We start from the raw sequence: 23,078 nt of genomic DNA, 5'->3' as shown, positions 1-23,078 counted from the left end.
ACTTTCTAATGACTTGATGTAGATAGTTAATGTCTATGGTTTTTCTCCTATATAAGCCACTTTCATGGGAACATTTGGTTAAATAGCCAAACATAAGGTTTTCAAAAGATGAAATATGGCTTTCAAAAGATCAGCAATTATTTGTTAGGTGCCACTTTTAAATACAATGATGTTCATATTATTTTAAGCATTTAAGTGTGCTTTCAGGGGGCCACTGCAAATACAAAAGGGCCATATTTACGATGTTGTCAAATACATATTTCACAATTGTTAGACTAAGATGCATTTTCCCCCAAATAGCAAAGCGCAACCATTGCTAGTAAGATTTCAAACAGAATGTTTACATGGCTTATTGTGATTGCAATGTTCAAGGCTTGCGATAAAAACTACTTCAGATCTGCCAGAGGATAACAAATATGAGTTCAACCCAATTCATTCACTTTTAAAGAAAACAGTGTGAATTTGGACCATGTTATTATGTTGCATTGCACAATATGTGATTAAAATGCAAGGCACTCATCATGAGAGCACATGTGCAGCAGACAAGCCTCTTGCTTGCATGAGTGAATCTGGCCAGCGGAGGTCACTGTCTTTTAAGAAGAGCTGGAAATATTGTCATCACATATTAGCTTTTCCTCCTTTTCTTACTTCAGCTCTCACCCTGCAGCAAAGCAAAACCTGCTCATATAGAAGAGAAATCCAGATTCATATTTAACATTTATTACAATGCCACTATGTAGTGCCCAAAGTATCTTACATAATGCAACAGACAGCATTTTCGTTAGTAACTCCACTTTGTTCTTTATTAGATTTCTTAAACATTCTGCACGCTGGTAGACAAAATAAATGAAAAGACCTTCACAGATCTGTCCTGAATTCTGTGTTCCCAGCAGAAGATCTTCTAATCTAATAATGATTAATGTCATAATAGACTGGAGATTAAGTGCCAATGAGAAAAATCAATATTTGATTATAGAAATGAACATTCAGTATTAACAATATGTGTCAATAATGAAATTGAAGGGTTGTAATGGTAAAAAGAAACTTTATTTCACGGCTGTAAATTTGAACATGTAAGGCCAAAGAGAAAGTGGTGCATTATTAACTAATGAATTAATACAAAAACGAGAAAAACACAGACCAGAGGCCACAGTAAACTCATCGCCGTACTGCAGAAACACAAAACAAGTGTGAACAATTGGAATGGACACTTGAGATGTCAGTGTGTATTTATGCCTGGACATCACCCTTCTAGCTTGACTGACTCTAAAATAGTTCTGGCCTCCTTGTATTCTTCCGTTTCAGCCAATTCTTCCTCTGTTTCCTGAAAAAGAAAAGTTTGAAGTCACTGACTGGACCCAATTTGGAGTTTCTGAGAAAAATATATTGAGAAGCCACATTTAAGTTATTAATAAGTCAGGGGTTTGAAAAATCACTGGTGCATTGAAAACAAAATTCATATGCATTCATTACATTACACATTGTAAGTGATATAATAAAACGTATATAATATTAATACAAAAGAACAGATTATAATTAAACAATCTTTTTATAAACATTACATGTTGGCTACTATGTTCAATCACAAAATCTTAAAAGAATTGTGATCAAATTCAAGTCTACATATCTCAAATTAAAGTCTATATATCTACATACTGTACATACATATATATATCTACACATATACAGATATATATGGTCAGCCATATTTCTATGAATATAATCAAAATACTTCATAATTTTGTTCACTTATAATATGATGTAGGCTGAATAAAGTGTGAGTTCGCAATTTTTGAATTAGAACGAAAAAAAATCTGTGTGAACCCCCATTTAGGAGTTATTACTTTGAATCCCAGTAACACACAGATATACTAACTCCATCACCAAACAGCTAATTCACTCAGTGAACCTGTCAGATAAGGCACACACAACCAGCACAGACAAACACACACACACTTAACACAGTGTGAAAATGGAGGCAGTGAGTGAAGTAGGTCGTATCAATGCTAATCGATCGAGGACGGTTTCTATGGAGGCCATTGCTGTGATGTTACTAATGAACTGGAATGAGTGCAGCACAGGACTGTGTGTGTAAAAGCTTTGCTGGTGTAAAGAACAACTAAGGTATTACAAATTATTTCATTTAAACACACACTGGAACTATAACAAGCAGGACTTTTATGTATCATGCTAATCACTCTTCCAAATACATAGAAAGATACTTTTGAATCTTTTAACATATCAAAAACGTTCTGTCGTAGTCTAAGGAATTACCCAAATTCAAGTGGTCACGCGATAAAATTCAGAGTATTTCATTAAAGGAGATGTTAAAAAACATTATGATTTTACCAAACAAAACTGTTTTATCTAGGGATACACCGATATGTAATTTTATAAACCGATAACCGATAAAACTTTGTAAGCCGATAACCTATATATTGGTCGATATAGTCTCTAACATTTTCTGAAACTGAAAATTCTTTTCCCCTTCTGAAAATCATGTACCAAGCCTACTTTACACTAATTAAAGATTGTTTAACTTTTAAACTTTTCTGGTATAATGTTTGTTTAATAAACAAATTAAAGATGTTCTTCCAGAGCAACCCAGAAAGGTGTTCTCAATAGCCACAAGTCTAACAGGTCTCAAGACTGAAAGCATTCAGACTGCATTCGGCTTCAAAAAATATGCTTTTGTTCCTATAATTTACACATTCATATATATCTACATACTTACTACATCAACAATATTTTGCTAATAACAGTGAGTGATCATGACAGAAAGACAGTACTGTACTGGATTTAAACTGTGAGCAGCGTGCAGCTAAAGTGGTTTAACCAGAGGAAATGATTCATAATTTATCGGCTATACTATATCGGCCTAAATTGTATTATCGGCCGATACGATAACATAAAACTAGGGATGCACGATAAATTATCGTGCCATTTTTAATGTTTGCGGAGAAAAGCGCAATGTCATACTATCCCGCAGTTTGATGTAGTGGTTCAGAGTGGGTCACATCAAAAATAATGTGCGTGCGATATTCTCACCAATAGTTGCTGCAGGTCAGCATGGGCCATCGCTAAACGCCGGTGACAGTCGGGAACCATCATTTTTGATTCCTGTAATACCTCCATCTGTTTAACACACAGAAAAATGCTTTTACTATACCCAGTAAAAAAACAGACTGAAATCTTGCATCACAAACCCATCAGTTCGAAAACACAACCACCCTCTGAGAATTTAAGAATTTCTGTTTGCGTGTGTAACCTCATTAAGCATTTGAAGAAAATTCTGTAAACTCTGTTCCCTTGTTGAGTGATTATTGAGCGCTTGCTTTAAAACAGAGCTGTACATATACCTCCACTCCAGAGAGAAATACAGAGGGATGTAACAGAGACAGAGAGAGAGAGAGAGAGAGAGAGAGAGAGAACATGGGCCACTACTCCTTGAGATCCTCTAAATTAGCAGCATGTGTTGTTAATTACAAAACTCCTCCAAAGTTACATAACGTCATTAATTTTGCATCAGCACATTAAAACTCATTAAAACTCTCGGCCTGATTTCACCCACAGCTCTGCCACAGCGAATCAGCCACATCTCCTTCACCATTAACAAAGCTATTCCTGTTAAAGGGCAGGACAAGCAACACATACCAGCAGTCCAGTATTCACACATAAACTAATAACCTTCTTTAAAGCCTTAGAAGGTCCTAAACACATTGCCTAAAATAAACAAATATGGGCTTTGGTGAATGAACAAAATGGAGATTTATTTAACTTCATAATTTGCTTTCATCACATAAATGAGACTTTCGACCTATACATCGCTACTTGTGTCTTTTAAAAACTACACCAGAGTGCAATACGAACAAAGCTTACATTCATCTGCAAATCAAAACAGCTAAATAATCCCAGTGTCGCAGGGTAATAAATAAACATATGGCCAGTAAATATTCTCAATTCACCCAGCAGTGGCATTTGAGTGGGGCGAATGTTAATTTTTGGACCCAGTCTAAACCAATTTAACACTTTAAAGTGCATAATGCTGTAGGTGACTGGAATCAGAGTTTGGGGAACATCTAATTATTTCTAGGGGTTTGGACCCTGAATAAGGTACTTCCAGTGAGTTAAATGAGTAAGTCCCATCAGAGCTCTCTCAAAGCCGACAGGACAGCTGTTGTTTTCGATGAGAGCCTTGAATATTTTTCTCACCTGTTTCTTGATTACATACTCGTCTCCTGCTTCTGCCTTCAGTCGCTCAACCTTCTCCTCCTGCTGCTTCGACTCCTTTATGTACATCATCTCCTCCTTGGCCAAACTGAAAGAGAGCGAGAACAAGAATGAGTTGGACAGCAGGAGTTTTTCGTATTATCAGTGTTGTCGGGAATTTGTTTTCAACGTGGTCAAGCAACTAACTAGAAGATCTTAAAAAAAAGATATGTCAAATTGTTTATAACGACAAATGTTAATTGTCTACAGCTGTCAATATTTGAGAGAAAAATAAATGTCAGGGTATAAATAAACTGTCATGGGTATTTTAATAGGCTCTGAATGAAACAACCATTTGTCAAAAAGTGATTATATCATAATCATAGTTCCATCTCACAATTTTGTTTTGGAAATCCCCATTACTGAAATTCACGTCACATTAAGGAGCTCAAATGCTTCGCAACCCTTGTGCCATGTTGACATAATGACAAATGAGAAGTTCAAGAAAACGCATTTGAATTGAACATTTTACACAAAATTGTCTATAGCGGTTTTGTACAGGTGACAGGTCATAAACGTATTCAACAATAAACCATGTGATGCACCACCAAAATAATCAAATAGTTATATGCAAATATAAATTAAACCATACATTTATTAGCATAGACATAATAAATCTAGATGGAGCCTTCAGCGTGTCTTCAGACTTTGCAGTATTTGAACTCTGAAAAAACACAGAGCATCTTTATTTGTTATTTTCACCTGTTTCTTCAGTTTTCATTTTCTGCAAATAAATGCAAACAGAAACAATATTTTTAATTGAAATTTGTGAGAAATATTGTTAGCAGTTCACAGAATGAAACAAAAATGATCATTTTACATAAACACATACCTTGAAATAGTACATTTTAATATCAGGAAAACGTTCTCTTAATTATTTCCCGCGGCTGTATATATCAAAAGGTAGACATGTTTTTCCCAGCATTTCCTGGCTCCCTCTCCAAACTCAATCTTGTCTTTTCTTCTTGTCCCTGATGATGTATCTACTATCAATCTCAGAAAAGCCGCATGCTTGTTGGCCACAACGCTAAGCTGCATCAGCTACTTCCTGATCGCTACGCTAATCTGTCTTTTAACTCCATCTGTCTCTCTCTTACACACTCACAAAGACACTGTACTGCCCCTTCTAGGATTAATTGATCATCAATTTAGTCCCTAATTTGGACCAAATCAGGTGGCAAATAGGCCACTTTTGCTTGATTGTTAGTGAAAACGGGGCGCGAGTACATTGATAAATTTTGATTATTTATCAATTATGGGCAAATGAACTAAATGCATTGAATAAATTCGAGGCCTGATTGCCATAATGGAGTTTGAAAATATCACTATTGATAATGATTCTAGCTAATAGCCGTTTTCCGTCTGTGGCCTGCTCGCTTGTCGGGACGACATGGCGTCGTGGAATTCATTTTTCATAAAATCAGCCGCATGTGTGTGTGTTAGACAGCGAGAGAGAAAGGGGCGAGAGCAGACGCTTCTCCATTAATCAAACGTTCTGCCAGCCTGGACCACGTGCCGCAAGAATCCTCTCCGACTGCGGCGCTCTGTCATATTTTATGTCAATTACGCGGGTTTTAACAGGCTTCAATCACAACGCCCGCGTGCAATTTTGAGCATATGCTCAAGGTAAGGCTTTCTCAGATGCACAGGCAAAAATCAGTCCACGGGAGGATGGGGGGGTGGAACGAAACTAGGGAGACACAAGCATGGAAGCCAGACGGGGGTGACAGGGTGGCGGGCGAGGGGTGGAGAGATCGCGTGTAGCATAATTCTAATAAAAGTGAGGGACAGGCTAATGAAAAAGTGTCATGCTGATGTTAATTTTTGGTTTCTGCAGGGTGATGTGGATGTAGCTTATAGCAGGGGCGGAGCTGGCCGTCTGTAAATGGGGCTGCCAGGACCGCTTCCTTCAGCTTAATGGAAAAAGCATCTCGCTGGAAAATCGAGAAAAGAATTAGACTCGACACACACATTCGCGCCCCTCTAATACTGTATTTTTGAGGCGCCAGGCCAGCGGAGAGACCTAGTGACAAAAGCAAATTACGTCTGTCATTTTATTAAGTGCATCCGCTGAGCTCGGCCAGAAAACGCACGCTGGAATACATCGCCAAAATAAAGAAGAGAAAGAAAGAACGGAGCGAGTGAGGGAAAGAAAGGACGGGGGTGGATGAGATGATAATGTGTATCCAAACTTGCTTGAATCTTTGAGAGAAGGTCTGAAATAAAACAAATGACACATGAATCTTCAACTCAACAAAGGCTACAGTGTGTAACACATCAGCCTAAGCAGTGAACACTACTGAGAAGGCAACATTTGGCATCGGAGATCTTGACCACTTCATGGGGCCGTCCAGTGGTCCTCGAGGCTTTCTGAATCTTGGAGTCCAGCGGTTTGAGAGCTGCTTGACTTAAAGGTGATAATTAGCTGACATTAACAGAACCCACAACCACATGCACGAGGTGCAAAACCTAATCCCGTGAAACGCTGACCCATCACCTTCTGAAAACTCCCAAATCACACAGCAGACCGGACAGCTGTCAATACTGGAGTGGATCACAAAAAGTAAACAGACTGCAAGTCTCTAGACTTTAAAGGGAAATGACATAAATTGAATATTATTCAGACTAAAAAGTATCACTCACGCAGGGGTTTGACAGGTAAAGAGACAAACTACACTGTAATTCTTACGTATTGTTAGGATGTCTGCAACAACAACAAAATCAACTGGCATTGAATAACCCCTTAAAATAATGGCATTACTTTACAAACAACTTTTCTGGACGTAGCACAGATGCTGTACGTTTTGTAGCTCAAGTATAACATGTCTTCGGCCATCTCTGAAAACAACATCAAGCACTTACACAGATATTACAAAATCCAAACCTTATCAAGAAACATTTGCAGACAAATTATTTGCCCAAAATGGCAGACTACAAGTCAATTTTGTGTGTAGTTTTTCAGCGATTTATTTTTTGATAGTGCTGATAGTTGACCATGAACAACACACTGACACTTTAATGGAGTGGCGCAACAAAAATAGACAAGTTCCAGAACTGTAAATAAAAATCTGAAATCGTTGTGCAGCCCTACTCGAATGCCATTTGTTTTTATATAACAAGATTAGCTTAAATTGAAAATGAACCGTCATAAAAACTACATACGGCATATGTCTTATGTTTATTTGGTGTATGTGGGAACACTGCAGCATCAATCTCTCCTGCGCTGGCTAAAAACACTGGGCCTGAATTGCAACACTCGAGCAGAACAAATCTATGTAAAATGTTCATAAATGTTTTTATGTACACAGGTTGACTGAATCCAAGTATTTAAGGTTTTACATACAGTTTAGACAGCAATCCGTTCTGCTGGCGTTTCACAAATAAGGCCCACTGACAGAGAGCCGATAAAAAAATTAACTTATAGCGAGGGAAAACATACAAACGGGGCCAAAACGAGTAAACCATGTGCCCATCAAGCGGCCCACAAGGGCCTGACAAATGAAGAAATGCAATTCAGCAATACAGCGTTCAAAGGTGGACAAAATCAATTATCTGACCTGGAGCCGAGAAGCCTCGTTCTGAGTGAACCTCGCAGGCCTGTGCTCATGGGGAGAGAAACACCGAGATAAATCTATACAACCTAAAGACTCATCTGAAAGAAAACAAAGCAACTTGCACAGCTCTAATCGATACGGAGGCCAGACTGTCCGCATTAAGAGAAATAACAGACAGGAAATCTGTCTGAGAGATATGAACAATGTGTCTGCCGCAGGAAAAATTCGAACATCAGCTGACACCAAAAAAGCCAATGCAATAAGCACATTTTGCATAAATGAATTCAGACACCAAGATCAAATTGGTCCCACATGTGAACGTCAGCCGGCTTTGACAGGTTGAACATTTGGTTCTTATCTTAGCGGGGCTCATTACAATGTTGTCTCCTGTGTTGGCACGGTGTGCGGCTTGTTTCCTAACCCTCTCTCGTTCTCATCCCCACTGAGAATCATTCCCTCACTTCCATTACCAGCCCTATCAAGCAGGCCCATCTCAATCAGAACCTCATATGGTCAATCAATGCAAACAGCACAGCAGTCAGGTGGGGATTGGAGGGGAGAGCGGAGAAAGGAAGGGTACAAAGAGGATGAGCCACAATCACATACACCCGCAGAACACAAATGACCAACTTTTATTCGGGTATAACATTCATTAAACTATTCTGACCAACTACGCTTCCTTCTTACTGTCGTTTTACAAACAGAATGTACCCAGTATCAATGAGATCATAGATAAGAGGAAACAAATGCTCAAGTCAGCATTTTTGTCTGCTGAAAGTAAAAAAATGACTTAACACTTGTGTGATATCTCACTGTATATGGATAAAAAACGTGTCCAGAATATTGTCAAAGTTATAGTAGTTTTGTACAGGTCATAAACTTAATCAACAATAAACCAGGTGCAATGCAAATATAAATTAAACCATACATTTATTAGCTTAGAAACAATACATCTAGATGGAGACTTAAGGATGTCTTCAGATGACATGTGGTATTTCTCTTTAGTCCAAATAAACACATGCTTTACCTCTAGTTATTACTCATTTAATAATTGCACATTTATTGAACAACGCCTCGAATTCATTTCTCATCTTGAGTTTAATGTTTATATTGCCATTTTTAGCTAAGCGCATATAAGAGTTGTCACGAATATCACTTTGAAGGTCCTAGACGTGTTCATTCACTTCATTCAACCGGAGAGCTGAACGTGACGTTGGGATGCTAACGTTACCGCTGCTATTAAAGCACCGGACTAGATTTACATCATCAGCCGAATGATGGCACACATCTGCGGCGTGTGCTCAAAGAGGGGCGCGGTAAATACGCGGCCTTACCCTGCCGACTTCATCACACAGAAAAAATGCAATTCATTTAATCTTACCGTCTCACCACACCGGTCTTGATTTTTATTTGTCTTATTCTTGGATCCGCCATTGTTCGCTGCTTCAGAAATAGTGCAAAAGATAGATCAGTACGTTTATAATATCAGAAACTAGCAGCTGAGATTAGCCTGTTAGCCACTCGCAAAACAAAGCAGCAGAAACTCCGCTCATGCGCAGAAGACGCAGCTCGTAAAGCGCAGTTCAAAGATCAACGCAGAAACATGTCATCACAAAAGTAAGAGCAGACAGCTTTGTTTTTACTCTTTAACATAAACATGTTTTATCTCGGTGTGAACTTTCTAGACGTTTAAACGGCTAAAAACCTGGTTTAGTTAAGCTTAGTTTTTTTTTGCTATTTTCCTCGTTCACGTGACAAACCCTAATGTACATATATTTTTTTACCTTATTCGATTTATATGTCTTTGTCAACTTTTTTCCTCATTTAGAATTTCACTCCTTATATTTTTTTTATCACATTTAGCCTATATCATTCGTATTGAGAACTATCAGTTGTTGGCATTAATTCCGCTTATATTATAGCCTACAGCCTACACTTCAAATATAAAGTGTTAGTGTTAATAATCAGAATATTTCTTTTATCAACAGGTAATGGATTGGAAAATACTGCAGTGATAGACTTCATATTGGTCAAAATGATAGGACTGGGCTCGTGCTGTCGACTGCACTGTGTTGGGCGTTGTATGATCTACTCACTGAAAGCATAGTGGACATCATAGACACCTCGATTGCCGGAGGTAATGTTTTAGACTGGAGCAGGTAAAGTGAGATATGTCACACATGTCAGGAGTTGTCAAACTGCAGACAACGCGCCGGGAATGATGAATGTCATCACTACCGGAGCCCACCGGTCCTCCGTCACCATGGTAACCTAGAAAGACTGCACGCGAAGCAGTACTGTCCGGTGGAAGATTGAGACGCGGGTGATTCATGATCATATCTCCAAATCGACTCATTCATTGTTATTGATCATAAAAGAGGGTCAGGTGAAGCAAAGGCAAGGGTGTTATCAGGACAAAGCGTCCTTCCACTGGTCTCCAGTCCATTGCAAACCATGAGAACCATATTTATACAACAGAAAACACGCTTTTAAATGCAATATAGGACATCGTGTGTAAGCGAGTTTGTGTGTAATGAAGAAGCATGATGAACTAAACTTTTATAAATGGCCTGCACTAAGATCTAAGAGACACTGACATTTTTTTCTCTTTCCCACATTTATTTACTACAGTAAACTTTAGTAAATTGCAGTACACTGTTGTATGGTAACTATACAGTTTCTGTAGTATAGGCTATTATTTACTATGGTAAGGTTCAAATATATAGGCCATCTAGAAATATTACTGCAGTTTACTGTAGTAAATACTAATTATAATGTGGGCATACAAGCAATTACCATTTTCAGAATCTCCAAAGACATGAAAAGAACACTATAAAATTACTGCAAATGTCGTTCATTTGCAACTTGATGCGTGCACTATAAAAGGTGATTCGTGGTAAAATATAAATGGTTGAATTCAAGTCAATTATTCAATTAATAGGTTAGGTTACACCAACTAAAGTAATTCTGAAGATTTAGGTAGAAATATAGCTACATTTCCTCATAGTGATTAGCCCTAAAAACCACACTGAACACATTCAATGCATATAATAAATAATGGTGTAGGCTACATTCTTTGACCATATAGTGAATGGTGAATTAACAGTCCAATACAAAAGTTTTACAAAGCTCACACTTTGAAATCGAGCCATGGATATTGTTTACTGCAATAATCATTTACTCTGATTTCAGCTTTTACATCATTTAGTCCCAAATTAACGTGCTTAATGAAAAATTAAACCACTGGACTCCTACATGCCCACTATTTTATGTTTGCTTGCATCGCTCGGACACTTTTACATAGAGAGCAGAGAAAAATAATTGCTGCTTTATTAGATGATTTCTCTTTAATGAAATAAATAAATAAAATAAACCGTCATTAACTCCAGTTCCAGGAGGTTAGAAGGAGAGAAAAAATACTTATCCATTCTCGCTGCCACCGGAACGACCTAATGATGTAGGATTTCAAATTTGTCACGCGTTAATGCGATTCATTATATCTAAAAGTGACTTCAAAAAGCCCAGATATTACCTTGTCTAATACATTTTTCTTCCCTGCTGACACACTGATAAGGGGCCACCCGTGCTCGGGTCCGAGATGACAGGCGCTATTACCGATGCGCACATTCCTAAAAGTGGCCCGCACGAACCTATGAAGGTATTTCTTTTCAAGTAAAAGCAAAAGAGTAGCCCGTTTCTTTCTTCCACTCTCATTTTCTCTCTCCCTCTTTGTCTGACTCGTTGATTATTGGTATTTTCCTAGTTTTCCAAACTAATAAGTGGCACTATCAAGCATTTGGAGGCGCCTGGAGACCCGCAGACAAGCTGCTGGGCTTAATTGATATTGAGCGAGTCGCGGGGAGGCTGAACGGGGCCACTGCTGGCTAATTTGCAGTTTAATCAGCGTCAGTAATGAGTGCGGCTTATTAGCGCTGCCTGGAAATAAAAGAGAGTTACAAGGAACGTCTGTCAGAGTCCGGTGATAATTCAGGACTAATTGTGGTGATTAGAGCAAACTGGATGACTTTGGAGTTTTCAAAAAAGCAATGTGTGTGTGCATGTGTGTGAAACGCACTGGCTTTCAACAAAGCCCCCCTTCCTAATATTCAATTAAACGTTTAATAATGTAAATCACTGTTCAAAAGCATGCACAATGTCTGTCATACCAGACAGTATTTGATCACATAAACCCGATACTGGCAAATTCATTTGCTACTCATTCATTCGTATCTGTTCCTTGTGCTTGAATTTGAATGAGATAAAGCGTCTTGTCCGTTACGCGCTTTAATATAAAGGTACTAAAAGGGTTCTTTGCAGCCATGCCAGAATAACCGTTCCATGGGTCCCCAAAGAACCTTTTTCACACTTAAGAAAATCAAGCATTTTTTTATTTGTAGGAAAACCATAGCAACCTCAAATTTTCTGTTGTCTCGCGTAGTTGCTATTTGGCACCAAAAGACAATATTACACTTCAATAAATCCATGGCTAATGTTCTTCATAGTCAAAGGTTCTTTTACCCCCTCTACAATAAATCATTGCAACAGAAAGGTTCTGGAGGTGCTTTGTGGAATCACACAGCCTGACAAAAGAACATTTTTGGAACGTTTATTTTTAAGAGGTGTTTATTAATCGTTTGTCCAATACACAAAATCCTTGCGTTCCAGTATTCTGAGAATACGTGTCAAAACATGCTGTTATATAGGTTTCCCTGTTTTCTTTAAATCAGTCTATTTTTTATTTGACTGGTAATGCAAAATATACAAGGGTCGTGAAATTGCTTGTTTCTGAAAAAACAAGACAGTGACGGGAAATGTCTTATTATTTTATTAATGTGTGTGCGCGTGTGGCACAAACTGCCACAAAATGAGTCTGGATCTTGGAGGCCTTATTATGAAACAAAGCTGCTAATTTCTTTTTATAAAGATCGTCGATGGCCTGCATGGAAAGTGAGAATGGTATGTATTTCTTGAGACGTGCCTGGTTACCCCTTCGGAATAGCAAATGTAAAATTAGTGGGAATGTGTGTATGAACGCTGTCGGTCAATTAGCGCTCGGGAGGCGGAAAGGGGGTGAAAGCAACCGCCGGCACCTGCTGCCATTCATCCCGCGCTTTCGCTCTCTCTCTCTCTCTCTCTCGCTCTCCACTTCAAAAGGAATAAAGTTGGAAATATGACAGATACATAACAGACATTTCTAATATCGACCTGCCATCTCAATTCCACCCAGACCGGGTGTACTGGAGGAAAAAAACAGCGCACAATGTGAATTTAGGTTTACATCTGTTTCAGCAAGGGGAGCTGAACGTGCCAGCTTAAGTTAGATAAAGGAATATCCTCGTAAAATGTTTTGCCTATATACCATACTAACCTTATGAATAAAAATATTATTCCTAGATTTCTGAGGCGTACTGTTTCTCTCCCACTGCGCCCTTGGCTTTAGTGGGCTATAGACTGCGCATGGATAGGGCTGCGTATGTCATGGCAGTGCGCTTTGGTTCATTGTTTTACTTAATAAACCCGACTGAAATGGTGTATACCATGTGTTTATTCTTATTGTCCCGTATGACCCCAAGTCTTTCATGCCTGCCTGTGTAAGCTTGCTGCCGATCGATAATCCTCCCGGGGGTTATCCATACGTGGTATTCTAATGTCAGAGAGCAGCCCCCAATTGATAATGATAAATATTTTGCCGGAAGATTAGGTGAAAGGAGCGTGTCGTGCACGAGCTCTATATTCTAGCCTCTGTAACCTCTGGCTCAGCGCGTTGGATCGCGGCTCATCCATCCGGGTGTCAATGGCTGTCTTGTTGAGAGCATCAGTGAGTAAACACGGCGGACGGGGACAGCGCGCGAGCTCTCGACAGAGACCCCCAACGGACACCCCACCCCCTTTCCCCCTATCTTCCATCCTGCTGTTACCACTTTGTCCTCCATCAATCACCGCTATTGTGTCCTGGATGTTAGATAGAGTCACTTAATATCCTCTTCTTCATCTGTGCGCTCCGCCAGCACATCATGCGCCTGTGAGATACGAACGACGTTGTATACGGATGGGGGACGGGGACCAGGGATTGCCCCGAATGGTACCCTAACCGTGTGTGTATGCGTTAAAGTCCACATGATTTAAACATGCATAAGAGGCTGTTCTTGCCATAGAGATGTCCAGAAATCACAAAGCAACTAAGCATTTATTGTAAAAATGTTAAAAGAATGGTTGCTTTCCATTTTTCTTTTAAAAAATGATTAGTTGTTATTTTATCTGAAAAAAGAAAGAAAAAATAAACATTATCACTAGGGGTTTAAATTAGCTTGGTTCTTTGAAGCTGTACTGTTGTTAATTTGTTCTTTTAACACACGTTTAAAAAACAAAACAAAAAAACAAAGAGATGCTTTTGAGGAATTTAAACGTTTATTTGGAGACCACCAAAATGTAACCCACAAGAAGCAGGCCTATGAATTTCAAAACACATGCATGACACTAAAACAGGCCTGTAAAATGTCATTAAGAAGGTAAATTAGCAAGGTAAATGCATTAATTTCCCAGTTAATAGGCAGAAATTATGTTAAAACTGTCTTTTGGTTTCCTCCAGAAATGAAAGATGTACAAAGAGCCGTCTCAATTTACAGTTATGTAAAAAATAAATGTAGCCATAAATAAAGAAATGATTCGCCATTTGTGGAGGATTGCAGCACATCTCTGACCCGAATGAGGTTCCCTGCTGCGCCTCAATATTGACTCTTACAATTAGCGTCAATATCAGAGCCATTAGTGACCATATTATTGTGGGATTGAAATTGAAGTGAATTCATAATGACTACAGCAAACAGCGCGACACGGTTACAGGGCGGAGCGCTTTGAAAAATAGCCCTTTCATTTCATAAAGCCTTCTTAACAAATAATAAATTGACCCCTTAATAAATGGTGCAATGTTTAAACCTTGAGCAGCCGTTTAACTAATTAGGATTAAATTCCAGTATATTACAAGTCGCTAATTTGTCAATTAAAAATACTTAGCGACCATGGCATTGAATTAAAGATTAGACATATCCGAGGACCTTCCAATTTTAACGTAAACTTCTTATAATCACCCGAAAAAATGTGTCCAAAATATATTTATACGACTAAAATATTAATATGGTAACGCACACAAATAGCCTATCATATATATTTAAAACAATACATAAAAAAATCAATGAACCATTTTCTTAATGATTCTGGATGGAAAGGAGTAATGTCACATTATAAAAAGTCATCTATGTGATTTATGGCCTTAAATAGTCACGACTGAATGATGGTCTTTTGTGCGCCCTCGGAGTTTTAGCCTCATGTTTAAAATGGAGACATCACATATCCAGGCCCGGCCCAGATTTTATTTATGGAAGATTTTTTGACAAATAGGCAGCGCTGCCACGCGTGGATGGCCGCCCTCATTCAGCTCACGGTCTGTTTACATAGAGCCGAGGCCATTTCCATGGATTAAACATATCACATACACAACGCGCGAACAGGTGCACAACATGAATGTGCTTTAGATGACCTTCTTGACCCTTACAGGTAACGCGATGAGATTACACGGTGAAAGACATTTTTATTAGCCTGTTTGCGCGCATGCATTTTAACATCACGGTTTAAGGTTTGCTAACATATTACAGCCTAAAAAAACAAGTCATTTCTGTTCTGCAATGGACAAAATAAATTGTTATTTAGGCTGTTTAATACGATGAACACCTCCTTTTTAACCTGGTGCTACCACAGCTTTTGTGTGAATGTGGAGGTGACGATAATAATAATAATAATACAAATCTAAAAAAAGCAAACATATGAAATATTTTGGGTTAAATATAAACGTATTAAATATATTAAAATTTTTAACCTAATAATTTATCATGATGAAAATAAATGCCAGGGGTGTAGCATACAGGCCTTGGTTATGTAGACATGCCGTTTTTTTATTCTCATTTCTACGTAAAATGTGTACTGCAGCCTCTATGATGAGCCTCTCTAAAGAGGGAAACGCATCCCATCAGCTTCTATCAGATTTCACGACAGTTAGAGCCGCAATTCATGACACATAATGTAATGGCGATGAAAGATTTCCTCTGAACGGAGGAAGCCTCTCGAAGTACGCCTAGATCAGGAAAATATTGTATAAATTTCGCTCTAATTTATTTCATCATTCCACATTACGGACATATGAATTGTTCAAATTCGATAACAAGTACTCAGTTCAGTTCATTATGTAAGATAAATTAGACTTGGATAAAAATGCAGCGGCGCACAGTGGTTCCTTGAATGAAATGTAATTTGCGCGAGAATTTGTTTTATCTGTCACAAATATTCCCAATTAGCGGCCGTAATTATTTGATAGTTTCTGCAATTATGGCCTGAACTGGTGGATTTGGAACAGTGTGGGGCCGTAATTGGCTTAAATGCGATATTTTGCATATTTGCATAATGAGGAAATTGGTAGAAAATTGTGTTCACCCATTTGTGAAAAATCCTATGAATTTTATGAATTTGAGAGGTCTGTTCCTAGAGCCGATGACTTTGCCTGCTGCTCCCCGAGGAGGAACTGCAGTGAAGCGGGCAGAAAGCCAAGAAGAGAGGAAGAAAAGAGCAGGGGGGGAGAGAGAGAGAGAGAGAGAGAGAGAGAGAGAGAGAGAGAGAGAGAGAGAGAGAGAGAGAGAGAGGCATGACTGAAAAAGTATAGCAATAGACCCTCACATAATACATAGTCAGCTAAAAGAATATCTTTAGGACATAAGAATACCTTGAGATATAGGATTTACATTAGTTAAACGTTAAATGTTGTTTACTATATAACAGACAGACAGGCAGACAGCAAGAAAAAAAATCTCATTTAAAATAATGCAACAATGGAAAATAATGAAGAATCTAATTACAATATTGGAACACACATACATGATTATTCCAGGGAGGTACAAATAACCTATATTACAAATACACATAAGCAAAATTCACATTTCTGAGGATCTGTCAGAAATACCAACTGAGCCTTCGAACTTTCCGTAATATATGAATATGTAAATTACAAATTATCCCTCTCTATAAAAAGCCACTTCCATTAACTCTTAACAGCGAAAATGTAATTGCATGTATGATAATGATGGGACTAGTTCAAAATAATTTGCAATATCTCATGGACGACGTTCCTGTTATTGTTATCATTGGATCCGCAGATGCTGTTGTTATAGAAAACAGTGATTATGCATCTGGGCTCGCAGTGTTGCCTGAGAGACGGATGCTGATGGCCCGTCATAACTGTGTGATGCTTTAATGCTGTTGCTCACACCAGCAGCGCTTGACGTGTGACAGGATTGCGCTTGTGTATTGATTCATCAAGTTAATTCATTTCTCATGACATTTACTTCATACCTCTGTCCCTGTGATTTCTCTGCCATTTGACGGTTTATCCACTTCTTTGAGGACAGTTCTAATTATTAAAAGAAATAAACAATAGATAATATTATCACACAATATTTCATTACAAATGCTCAATATTTAAATGTCATGTATATACAGTATGTATGCATACACTGTCATGTAATATAGCTCTAAAAAGCACCAATGGGCTTATGACGCACGGAATTTCTACGAAACCCTGCTTTTTTAATTACAAAAATCTATATGTTCATATTTCCACAGCTGATCTAAACACCACCTAACGTTTGTTTGTGAATTATTAATAAAAGTGTTGCCATGTTCATGATGTGTGTGCATCACCGCTGGGGCAAGAACGAGCAAAGCACAGAGCATTTCTTCAATAATGGCCCGAAAGAGGGAGATAAAGCTCATATATACAGACCGAGATATAAAATATGGCTCAGCGTTGGCCCATCCACTCAGCGCAGCCCATAAAGCGCTTGCAGTAATGATCCCCGCCATTTCATGGGGTATTACACCATAATGATGATGGTGCTGCCATTTGCATCCGAACCATCAGCCACCTTCATCTTTACCTCGCGCCACCGAATTTATAGAGCTACGATATGGAAAAAAAGCAGCCTGGAATAATACAACTTGCGTTTAGTGTCACCGTGGGAGATTTATTTAAGAAAAAACAGCTCACCATCATAACCAAACACTGTATGTGTGTGTGTGTCGTTTAGAGAGTGGAAGGTAATCTAAACAAGAAGGCTTGTGCTGAAGACGGAAGGTACGAGAGAGAGAAAAAAGCACTGGGTGTGGTGTGTGTGCACGCGCGCGCGTGTGTGTGTGTAGGGGGGTGAAGGAAATAGTCAGATGAAGATGTACACTAAAATCCTCCAATGACAGCCCGTAAAAGATGATAGAGGTTAGGATAGTGGGGGGTGTTGTTGAAAGGTTGGGCGAACGTAGAAAATGTCCCTCAAAAACAACTCGTGCACACACACACACACAGTCCATGAAAGTGTTCCTCGGCAAATAATTCGCAACAAGCAACCTGTGCAAACACAGAACGAGCACAAACACAAACAGGCACACGACGCTCTCTTCCTCCCTCGCACACGAGCTTGCGCGCAAACCCTCAGTGTATTTTACCATGGGAGTTAATGGGAATGAAATACCTCAGTGGATGAGTGCAGATGTGTTTGATACAAATAGTCATTTTCCTATTTGCTGGCTCATTGACTTTGATGAATGATGGGAGTTTGGGAGGACGCATGATGAATGGCAGCACCTTGGCTCCATTGCATGGCCTATTGATTCTCTTTCTTTATTACTGCTGCAACCCAGCTGCCTGATCCTGCGCTCTCTCTCTCTCTCTCTCTCTCTCTCTCTCTCTCTCTCTCTCTCTCTGGAAGAGAGGGGCAATGGGAGGTTTGGCTTTCTGTAGGGAGTGAGGGAGGCCAGAGGTTGTGTGTGTGTGATATAGAGGAGGTGTTCAGGCAGGTACTGTGGTAAGATGTTTAAGGAGGCTGATTGTGAGCAGGGCTAGAGTTGAATTATGATGCTGGAGAGTCGCAGTGGGTTGCAGGTGGTGTAGATTCCAACCGAAAACGACTGGTTTAGTGGATTTGTTTGTGAATTTTATGTTCATAAATTGTGGTATAATCTGACATGATATGTCCTACTATGCGTCTAATTGGCTGATGCTTGAAAGATAGTAAAGCAATATCATACGAGCAACCGTGCCGTTATGATTTTATATCAGAACAGCTGTTCCTTATGAAAATGAACCGTAGTTTAACTTCAAATAAAACTAGTTAAAATGTGGTTACCGCAAATTTACAAATTTGTAGTAAAATTGTGGTTTTACAAATACTAATCAACGCACGTATAGATAGTTACTACACTTACTATAATAAAATCATGGTAAATTTTCATGATGGGTGGTTCAGGTGTAGACATACTGATATGCAGTCATCACGCATGCTTTTATACAACAGTTCAATACACAACAAAAACTATGTTCATAAGCAATGGAAAAACCATGGATTGTCCCTAACACTCTATTTAAAATGATAAAGCGACGACGAAAGCGAGAATTTTGTTGAAGAAATCAATAATTTTGTCAGTTTGTTTTGCTGTTGTCCAGTGCTGATCTGATCCAATATCAGCACTCTTGTAATATCTCATCCAATCAGAATTTGCTGCATAAAAAGAAACAAAATAACAATGCCGCTATTCGCTTTGTAGATGTTAATTATCAACAAAAAAGGTCAATGTTTGTAAACGTTTACAACAACGTTGAAACTTTGTCTTCTTGTATTTTTTTAATTGACATTAAATCACATTTTTACCATCAACTGTGCACATATTCTTCAGCGTTGACATGTTTGTATGATATCCACAGTCAAACATTTCCATGTTAAATGGAACACAGCATGAACATGTCAACATCTCAACATGCAAATTTGCCCTATTTTCATTTCTTAATACACGTTTCTGTTTAATGTTAACAAACAGCCATTTATGCTAATATATTCAGGGATTTTTTCCTGGTTTAAATGAATGCTATAAAGGTTACGGCTGAAATATTTAATACTAGCCTTGAAAATGAAGCATTACACCAGTGGGATATGTTGAGATGCTCTCAAGGGTGAACTTGACCTTCAGTCTTCACGTCTTACTCTAAAAGCCTCCTGAGAAGTGGGTGCTGGTGGTGTTTACACAATCCACTGCATTGACTGCAAACTCACATCTGGCTTAATTCTGGTACAGACACCAACCAATCAAGTCCTGTAAATCAACAAACACGCTGGAATTGGATTTATACCAAAAAATAACAACATGCACAAGAGATAATCACAAACTTACTTTTGTTGCAAAACAACAAATTAAACATTTAAGTTACGTTCCAGATTAAATAAATATTACAAAAGAAGAAGGTTGCATATTTATGACATTTCTATCATGTGCAGGTGCAACCACACGCATTTGGTCTCGATTCTCAGACTGAGATTCTCAGTGATGTATTTTGATTGAAGTCAATTAGAGGTAAGACTTTACATGTGTATGTGTGGGAGAGACTGGCTGAACTCTTTTTTGCTTTGATGGACAGCAAGTTTGAATACAGTCACGGTTTGCGTGACGAGGTGGTGAAAAAATATAATTACTCGTTTTACTGCAGTTAATAAATTATTTTTCAAAATGTCAACGTGGACGAGTGTGTGCTAATTTAATTGTTTCTAAAATAGAAACGCATTAATTATACAACAGAAAGGGGCACCGCGGTGACTTACCTTTTGTTCACATCACCCAGATCCATTAGAGTATGATATCGTGACATCAGTCAATATAAACCACTCCAGAGACACTGTTTAACAATACAAGACAACATCTCATTTGATATAAACCTCATACCAGCCCACAGAAGATACCAGCTAGCACAAAAGGAGCTGAAATACAGTGAATGAAAATCTCAAATCATTTAAAAATGTGCAATGTGCTATTACTTTTATAAGATATCACATTTAAAAGTATTTAAAACAGATTTTAAAAGTTTTAGATTAAATAATGACCTGAGTAGGGCTGTCACAATATTTTCACTACACTCGTTGCAAAAAACTCACGATAATTGCAATACAACGATAACTATGTGATAACTAAATGATGTCAAATTCATCTTTCATTTTGTTTATTTTGTGTTTCCTCTTCTTTGGCCAACGAATCACATTCAAAATACAAATTCAAATTCATGGAGGCAGTTTGTAACCATTAGGGCTCTTAAGGCAAAATGTTCAATGGGTGCAAAATCGCCATCTACTATGTTGGAGTGTCAACCACTTGTACTAAATCCTTTAGATAGTATCCAGTATAGTATTAACAAAAAATGAATAACACTAGCTCTTAATGTCACAGTTATTGTCAATACCAGTATATTGCAATGGCCCAAGAACACCCAATCAACCATATGCCAACAGGCTAAAACACTTATACACCATAGTAGCCTATGTGTGTGCTTGTGTGTACAGACTTTTGTGAAAGAATGAAATGAATATGTGTGTGACAGATTGTTTGTGGCCGTACATCTGTGATTGAGTGAATGACTGTACGCGTGGAGTCCCGGCAGCCCAAGTCTGACGGGACTCAACACAAACTCTCTGTCACACACCTTGCTTGGGTCACTGCTGTTGCCCGCAGCAACCACAGGAGGAAAAATACACCCGCCACTGTCAAGCAGTCACATCTGAAATCCAAGAGGTAGACAGAATAACAGACCTATTCCATAGCTCAGTGCTTTAACACACACACATACTTTTCTCTTTCTATCTCAGACGTGCAGATCTGTAGCCAGTGGCATATAATGTTATTACCAAGCCAACACTGAAACAAACGGCACATAGGAAGCATAGCTTGGACATTGAATTTCTGTATCTACTCTTGAGATTGTATTTATTTACACGATTCAGTATTGGTGGTGCTGTTAAACTAGCTATTGCATTAAACAATGCTTTCTGCTTAAATGAATAGTTCACCCAAAAAGAATCATAAATTGTCATTCTAAACATGTATATGACTCTTTTTTCTGTGGAACACAAAAGAAGATATTTTGAAAATTGTCTCAGTGGTTTTGTGTCCATAAAATGGAAGCCAATGGGGTCCAATGTTGTTTGATTACCGATGTTCTTCAAAATATCTTCTTTTGTGTTTTGCAGATGTGAAACAGGTTTTGGAACGGGGGTGCGTATATGATGAACAATTTTCTCTTTTGGGGGGAACAATCCCTTTAACATAGTTCGGGACTTATTGAAAGAAGGAATCAAACAATATGTAATAACCTACTGTATACGACAAACAGCACCAACAAATCCCCAAAAAGAATGGTTGTTCGGTGTGGACTAGTAAGCAACCAAATAACAATGTTTTTAAAACCAAACAGATCACCAGAGCAATTGCATAACAACAACCTGGAAGCCACACGCAAAACCATGGCATTGTGGTATTTTGCACCGAAGAAACATCATTTAGAAAAAAAGATATTCTGTTTAAAATCTAAATAATGGAAGTAGCATTTGGATCATTTTTCTTAAAAATAGGCTTAAAATATAGATAATTAATTAATTCTATGACAATAATAATAACGTTATTTTATATCTATAGTTTAAAATAATAAAAGAATCCTACATGCAATAAAAATCCAATGACTCGCACAGAACACAACCGCATTAAGTTCTAGTTGGTTTGAAAAGTTACAAAACGTGAGGTCCTAAAGTCAGGCCAATTGACTCCAGGACACCGTCCATTTTCCAGACACCTGCCGGTTGACGCGGCTGTCAATCACTCGCTGACCTCCAGGTGTGGCTAACAGCAGGAGAGGGGCGGGATCGATGGCATTGGCTGATATAGAGTAATTAGCTAAATCACCGGGATCAAAATGACTATTGAACCACTGTGATATCTGCCTGAAGACAAAAAAGTGCTTGAACACAACTCGTACCTGGAGACAGACGTACAGATTTACATTTGTGTTTGATTTATTAACACCCTTACTAAGAAGTCAAAGAACTGCGTGAATAATCAGTTAAAGACCTCAGTTTGTTGTCGGTCTAATGAGCCGTGCTTGAATTCTGACAAATTCATCCCATCTGATCTACTCTTTACAGCTGCTTGTTTAACATACTTAATATGTCCTGTGTCAACATATATATCCTTCATAAATAAATGTACCCTATTTAGATTAAACCACTATGTAAGTGTATCTCAACCTGGTTTTACTTTAGGAGCCTTATTTTACAATGGTAATGTATTATATATGATACACATACACACACGCATGCACACATATATTATACTTGCAATATATATATA

General features: G+C 38.3%; 1 protein-coding gene across 1 annotated transcript; it reads right to left on the bottom strand.

Moving 5' to 3' along the window:
* Positions 1-1,025: 1,025 nt before the first annotated feature.
* On the bottom strand, positions 1,026-9,375 carry tbca (tubulin cofactor a). The gene is made up of 4 exons (XM_057361180.1): positions 9,205-9,375; positions 4,213-4,318; positions 3,049-3,135; positions 1,026-1,324 (listed from the first exon to the last, which is right to left on the bottom strand). Exons 1-4 carry the CDS (start codon positions 9,255-9,257, stop codon positions 1,244-1,246), a joined length of 327 nt encoding a protein of 108 aa, XP_057217163.1. The 5' UTR covers positions 9,258-9,375; the 3' UTR covers positions 1,026-1,243.
* Positions 9,376-23,078: the final 13,703 nt, after the last annotated feature.

This window comes from Triplophysa rosa, linkage group LG19, assembly GCF_024868665.1.
Source record: "Triplophysa rosa linkage group LG19, Trosa_1v2, whole genome shotgun sequence".
Lineage (NCBI taxonomy): Eukaryota > Metazoa > Chordata > Actinopteri > Cypriniformes > Nemacheilidae > Triplophysa > Triplophysa rosa.
Note: the sequence above shows the minus strand (reverse complement) of the source record. Positions and strands in the feature narration are given on the sequence as shown.